The sequence below is a fragment of the Echinococcus granulosus genome, assembly GCF_000524195.1.
Source record: "Echinococcus granulosus chromosome Unknown EG_S00037, whole genome shotgun sequence".
NCBI classification, from domain to species: Eukaryota; Metazoa; Platyhelminthes; class Cestoda; order Cyclophyllidea; family Taeniidae; genus Echinococcus; species Echinococcus granulosus.
The window spans coordinates 480,079-486,835 of record NW_020170417.1 but is presented as its reverse complement, the minus strand read 5'-3'; the positions used below and the strand labels follow the sequence as shown (position 1 = coordinate 486,835).

General features: G+C 43.9%; 1 protein-coding gene across 1 annotated transcript in view; it reads right to left on the bottom strand. All coding sequences in view use genetic code 11, as the record gives it.

The window, feature by feature from the left end:
- Positions 1 to 84: 84 nt before the first annotated feature.
- Positions 85 to 6,757, bottom strand: part of EGR_05252 (Transient receptor potential cation channel subfamily M member) — a gene marked incomplete at both ends in the record, with an annotated part of 11,753 nt that continues 5,080 nt past the window's right edge. The window contains 19 exons of the mRNA XM_024494501.1: positions 85 to 213; positions 460 to 573; positions 642 to 806; positions 904 to 1,212; positions 1,393 to 1,541; positions 1,614 to 1,851; positions 2,171 to 2,469; positions 2,650 to 2,837; positions 2,919 to 3,054; positions 3,102 to 3,303; positions 3,607 to 3,858; positions 4,274 to 4,369; positions 4,505 to 4,612; positions 4,717 to 4,942; positions 5,013 to 5,223; positions 5,384 to 5,522; positions 5,804 to 5,956; positions 6,146 to 6,261; positions 6,448 to 6,588. Coding sequence (XP_024351122.1) covers positions 85 to 213; positions 460 to 573; positions 642 to 806; positions 904 to 1,212; positions 1,393 to 1,541; positions 1,614 to 1,851; positions 2,171 to 2,469; positions 2,650 to 2,837; positions 2,919 to 3,054; positions 3,102 to 3,303; positions 3,607 to 3,858; positions 4,274 to 4,369; positions 4,505 to 4,612; positions 4,717 to 4,942; positions 5,013 to 5,223; positions 5,384 to 5,522; positions 5,804 to 5,956; positions 6,146 to 6,261; positions 6,448 to 6,588 — 3,371 coding nt within the window. The remainder of the gene's footprint in view (positions 214 to 459; positions 574 to 641; positions 807 to 903; positions 1,213 to 1,392; positions 1,542 to 1,613; positions 1,852 to 2,170; positions 2,470 to 2,649; positions 2,838 to 2,918; positions 3,055 to 3,101; positions 3,304 to 3,606; positions 3,859 to 4,273; positions 4,370 to 4,504; positions 4,613 to 4,716; positions 4,943 to 5,012; positions 5,224 to 5,383; positions 5,523 to 5,803; positions 5,957 to 6,145; positions 6,262 to 6,447; positions 6,589 to 6,757) is intronic.

Here is a 6,757-nt window from a genome sequence, read left to right as displayed (position 1 = left end):
ACAAATCAAGTTAACTGATTAAGGACAGATAAAGCAGCGCTGCCGTGCATGTGTGAAATTGGAGAATCCGGGACATTTCTCCCTCTACCTCTGTGCTTGATGCCGAATGAAGGCTTCTTGGAAATAAGCCAGACAGCTGAAGTGGCTGTTCTTGATTAACGGCAGTTTGCTCATCTCCTCCCACCTTGCCTTCGAAGCCGGTGTTGAAAATATCTAAAAAAGTAAATTTTTGAGAAAATGGTCTTCATTTACTCCTGATTATAAAGTGATCAATCTGGTTTCACAGTCAGGTGCTGTTGGCGCTTTTTGATTGATCATTATTTACCGCCACTTGATTGGTGGACTAGCTTGCCGCCACTTGCTTTATTATTAAGTGCTACCTGAGTAAGTAATATGTTAGTTTGAATTTCAGGTGATCAAACTGCCCAATAGGGGTGGCGTTTGTGGAATATAACTAACCTGTGGAATGAGTTCCCAGAATTGGAAAGTTGATGGAATGCGAACATTGATGGCTGTGACATCGATCCACGCGTTGTCGCTATTTATCCAGTCCTCCAGCTCTCCCATGTGACACTAAATGCAAACAGTTCCAGAATCACGACTGTTCCACAGATTCTGTGTCAGTGGGTCGTTACACTTACCAAACGAACCGGGCATTTATCGAGTTCTTCAATAATAAGTCGGTAGGTAAGGGATTGATTTGAATTGAATTTGGAGGCTTCTTTCGCCATCGCGTGCATGTAGGCGATCATTAGGCTCTGCATGCACTCCAGTTGGTTGCACTCTGCCGTATGCTTGCACAGAAACTGTCACAATGGGACAGAATGAGAAATCTCAGGTAAACTTTATCTGCATTGCCTAATTTGAAGTAAACCAATCACTACTAAATGAGATCTGCCGTACCCAGGGGAGCTGATATTTTCGTCGAGGACAACCTCTCAAAAGGACTCTTCTGAGCACCTCCTCCTTCACCTCCGATCCATGGTTGTACAGTTTTTCCTCCGAGATTAGCACCACTACGACCGCAGGGTTTGCACCAAAAACGGGTAGAATACCCCTACCCGCTATGCCCGTCCTTCCTGTTGGATTGCGCAGCACAGTGTCTGAAGCTTTTGGCTTAGACATTCTCTCCTTCATCTCTTCCTCACTCCAATCCGGCAGAATTCGTTCCACGCAGTCCAGCACCTTTGGCTCGTAATTGAGAAGCTCTTCCTGAGGTAGGCAGACAAATGAAGCTCAATGGCTGTAGGATACCTCGATCAGTATCTAGTCCCAACGTGTTTCAAAGACCACCTACTAACTGCTTGGATGTGATACTATAACTAGGTAAACAAGCATTACCCTTAGCTCAGACGCTTTAAACTGCATTAAGAAAATACCGTGAGGAATTACCGTCCATGGAACGAAACGTGTGAGAGAGCGAGGCATGATGTCATCCTGAGGGTTGCTAAAGTAGGCCACGGTGTGACGATCGTAGGTGAAATTGCAGACTTCTTTGATCTCCACCTCGGGATCAGTGAATTTGGACATGTGGATGGAGTCTGTGATAGACAATTTCATCTCCGCATTAATCCTCAGATTAGAGTCAAATCTGGTCTTTCACTTTTACCCACCATTTGCCGTGTACGTACCAATAACGAAAAGTCTTCCCTTATGAACAGATGTGATCCGTTCCTTTACGGTACAAACAATCTTATCCATCGTTGATTTCATTGGTAGATTTATTTGCGCAAAACGTGTGTTAGTGGCCGTATTTTGGCCGAAAGTTAGGTGAAGTGACTTACCGAACCATTTGCTTTGTGATCGACTAACGATTTTTCCATCCTCTTCAAGAACTGCAATACTCGGACCCTAGATTCAAAATAGCTTTCAAATGTAAAAAGGCCCCTAAGAAGCCATTAACTTGCTTATTTCAACAAATAAATGCGCTTTTCTCAGGTTAACAATTTGTGAAACCTGCGAACGTTGACATCAGAAATGGTCATACCAAATCTGAAGACGACTTACGATATCTCGCGATTCATTGTTGGGCTGAAATTCCGGAACAGAGGGTAAGATCAGTTTCGTTTCAACTTATCGTTGAGTCCCATTTAGAAAGTCATGAATCCAAAAGTTGGCAATTGGATAAATCCTCCCCATTGAAATTCATGAGTGGGGTTGTTATTCTTACCGAGGTGGCCTTCTGATCATTTAGCGCACCAGCGGCAGCAGCAGATAGACGCATCTCAATGGCCTGTAGACGCCTCTCTATTAATTCAGTGGCTAGTCGGGTGCCAATTGTGGTAATCTGCAATTCCTGGTATTCTTTCCCTTCTATACCCGACCACCACATCTTCTTGTGCAACTTGCCTTGGCGGGCCTGTGTTTTCAGCCATTGGAAGGCATTAGAATGACGGTGGTGGTAGTCTAGACTGCGAAATTTGGCCCAATTTATGATTTGACCCTGTCGGGTTTCGTCCACCTCGAAACCTGTTTGGTCAAATGTTTAATGTATGATCATTATGTAGTGCACTGCATTGATTGGTTAAAATACAACACACTAGTGTGCAAAATTAATAAGTAATCATGAGTAATCACGAGTAGCAAATGACCCGCAACCATTTAGCGAGTCAAAATCATATCATTGTAGGTAATTGAAATCGGACCTACAAAAGGGTGTATCATCGGTTGGCTGGTGTTGAAAGAGGCGATAGCACAGATGGAATACTGAAATGAAGGGCCAGATAACCACGTAGGGGAAGGGCAGTGGGGGCGCATTGGCAAATGACTTAACCAGTCCAAATTTCTGCATCGCCCAGAGCTGCTTCGACATGTACTCCATTTTGTCGTAGCGTTCTCTGCATCAGATAGGATAAAGCCAAGCACAATACACCGTATGCAAGTCGACCGGAGGATTGAAGACGGTCCAATTAACTTACGTGAACATAGCGATGAGTAAATTAATGAGTAGCACGTGAGTTAATAGGACATAGACAATCATAATTATGGGGTAGATGTACTGAGCTCCAGCATATGTGCATTCACCAAAACGGGTGCATTCTTCCTCCTCTTTGGCTGCAATCAAAAGTGAAAGGCTAATTCCTCAACCAAGTAAGGCTTACCGATGTCAGCGACATTGTCAGCGATGTCAAATTCGCCGAACATGGAGAAGAAGTTGTTTCGTGCAAGGTGGAGGATTTCGTGCACATGCTGCCCCATATTCTCCGGACCGTGGGGCCTATAGATCATGGCCACAGTAAAGAGACTGAAAGTTAGCCAGAAGACACCGATTATGGCCAAGAAGGGTAGCATATCGCACTTCACCTAGGCGACAGTAAATAGCGCATTTGTTAGGCTCCCATTCCTCCACAGTTAATTTCTACGAGTCGACCCTAGTACTTCGACTTCGAAAGGCTTTCAGTCTGATGGAGAACAGTCAGGTAATGTTCGTTTTCACCCAAAAAAGGGTTTTTGCATCTGGCGGTGACACCCTAAGTAAGATGGTGACACTTGACCAAAGCAGGTTTTTTTCAAAGGACTTGTAATGCTGACTATTTGGGTAGTTTGTCGAAGTCACTCCAAATTGACGACCGCGATCACAAATTTCGAGGCCCTCCATTCACTCACCATGGTTATGATCATCATCAATTTCGGTCCAATGTAGCGACTGAGCACTAAGAAGTGGAGAATGAAGGCACATGCGCAGAGGAGGCAAGAGGAGAGGGAGAGACGCGCCAGACCCGCGAGTACACCAAAACCCTTGATACGGGAATCCAAATAGCGCAGGTTTCCGCTTACGTAGAAGAAGAGGGTAAGCAAAAGCAACCGGTTTCTGGTGTTGCCGAAGTACTGTTTCACCGATTTGTGCGTTTTAATTGCCTGAAATGTGGAAAGGATCCAACCACAGGAAGAAATAGGCTTCAAGGCAAATTGTTTACTTGTTCCTAGTCCCTTTTGAATGCGTAGGCTGTTAATCATATCTGATCTTTCAATCGCCTAGGGAGGCAACTACTTATAATGCATTGAGACAGCTTGTTTTAGATTTCTCAAAAAGGGAACACAAAACACGCACGTTGCAGACATGTTGGAACATTGTAAGACCGAGGGATACATGGAGAATGATTTCCCATGGATGAATGATGGAATCAGACCTCACAGTCAATAGAACCGCAGAGTAGAGAATCAGCAGCAAAACACTGCAAAACTAAGAAAAAGGTCAGTTGCAAATTACATTGCCCAGAAAGACTCAGTCTGGAAAGAATTGTACGTCAAGTGATTACAGCAATAGACTTACAGCACTATAGGCAAATCGAACACACGGAGCTCTGTAGAAATCCACAATACGCCGTTTGTAGGTAGCCTTGGAGCTATTCTTCTCCATTGCATTTCCCTGGTTCAACAAAAAGGACACTATCACCAGGCTCGATTAATATGTATTCATTAAAACAAACACCTCTCCATCAACGGTGGCTTTTAAATATGGGGACAATTTGCATAGAGTGGAGAGTACATACCGCGGTCTTACCTGAACGTCATCCTGTCTTTCAAAATGTTTGTAACTGGAGTAGTCATATTCTGCCAAAAGAGGTACCAGAGGGGGCAGAATTACCCCGGCCAGTAGGCTCACTAAGTACTAAAATGTGGTGAAATCAATCTCAGGTTCCTCTTTAAAGGATATTTCTCCGGTACGGACCCATGTTCACATCTAATGCCCAGATAAGCAACTAAATAACTCACAGAAACAGGCTGAGTGTTGGCACTGAGATTTTGATTCCACATATTTTCAACGCAAGTTTGACAGGCCTGATGTTCAACGAAGTGCACCGAGTGACTCTCTTCTGCCAGCAAAAGTTGAGAGAGGTTACCGTAGAGCGGTCTCTTCATGCAAAGCATCGTAAGGGTGGACTGCAAATCCGTGACATGGCATTCTTCCAATATACCCACTGCACTTCTCTCATAAAATCTAAAAGGAGGTAATGCACTAGCTTTGGCATTTGATTTTGACAGCGAAACAGCTGTATTTGAACACCCACTCAGCCATCTCTTCGAGCTCATTCACCTCTCTGAGCGACTGTTGTTGAGAGCGCATCCGTCGTGCTACGAAGGCCAAGATTAGAGCAGCAGGAATGGAGTCCTTCATGAGGGTCCAGATGAGGTGAGACAACTCGAATCGTCGAGAGAGAAACGACCAGATGAGAAGCTGCAGCAAACTCTCTTCACCGTTTTTGCTCTCCTCCGGCATGTCTCACAATTACAAAAGAGATGGAGACTCTGTGGGAATATGCTTACCACAGTTAAGGCAGTAAACATGTAGGAGGCAATTTCAGCCATAATAAAGTGGAGGGTGGAATATCTGTGCAGAACGAATAAACAGGTTAGAAGCGAAGCAGCCTCCTCGTCCTACCTGTCTCACTCCATATTTCGTCTATGCTGTATGATGTAGGCGATCTCGACCTTTTGGCACGTATTTGGTTGCCTATTTCGAACCCAATAATGCCGCTAATCAAGTGATCAATCTGACTCCAGTTAATCAATTGTGGAACCTAAAAGAAAATGATAAGTTTCACTGCAATGGAATAATCTACGTCCCATTAACTGCATACTACTCACTGGCATTGAAGTGGACGCGTAATTTCTGAATAGTTGCACCCTTGGATCCTACAAACAGTGAATCGGTTTATCAAAACACCCACTTTATTGATGAGGTGACCGATTTCTGATAATTTTAACAATCTTTGCATAGTTGGAATAAAAGCACCACCTTGATCAATTAGTTAATTAGCGTGAAAATTCAGCCAAATGATAATTTTGCATGATGACATACATTGCTGTCGAAATCGGCCTTATACAGTTTGACCAATAAAGACTCGTCAATGTACTCGTGCAGTGGAAATCCCGAATCCACAAGAAGACGAATGAAATTGGTATTGTTTCCCACGAGGCATTTGGTCAGCACCTCTTTCATTCCCTTCTTCCCCTACATATGGACAAGTGTCATCTTGTTAGGTGCCGCTTCATGACCTACAAAAGCTGCACATTTATCCCTAGTAAGGCCTAACTACCAAAGTAAGGCGAGGTGAAGTGTGATTAATCACTTAATACTACTGGATGCATATGCTGATTGATTGGATGTGTGAAGTGGGTGAAGTGCAATTTGTCGACTCACTTTCCAATGAACACGGGTGAACATATTTTCAGGCAGAAAATCCGTTCGATTCAAAGAGAGAGCGATGCCGATCTTGAAATCCCAGCTCTCCTCCTCATCGATACCCTCGAAGAGCTCTTCAAAATTCATGAAAATGCTTATGAGTCGTTTAGCACTCAGGCGAGTGGATGGACAAGTGTCACATAGATTGATGGATAGATGAATAGATCAAGGATGAATGTAAATGCGTGGACAAAGGAAATGACTGACAAGGAAATGAAGACCCAACGGACGAATGGAAATCCAGTCTCTTTTATACTTACCTGGCTTAATAAGGGATTGAAGTATACGAGCATCCATTTCATGGGCGCCTTCAGAGGTGGTGGTTATAAATTCCAGTAGGTAGGCACGATCCAAAATATCCCTTATATGTGGCCCATCGCTGCTCTCAAATTCCATCACACCTTTGGCACGTTCAATCAGGCTAGTGGACAAAGAGTGTAACCTGGTCACATTTGCAAAACGAGATCAAATTTTCCGCATTTTTGCAGGTCACCTGTCTAGGTTGTACTTGCAGTTACTCCACCTCGGGTAAAATGAGCCGTGACTTTCACCCTGTAGAAGATGCTTCAT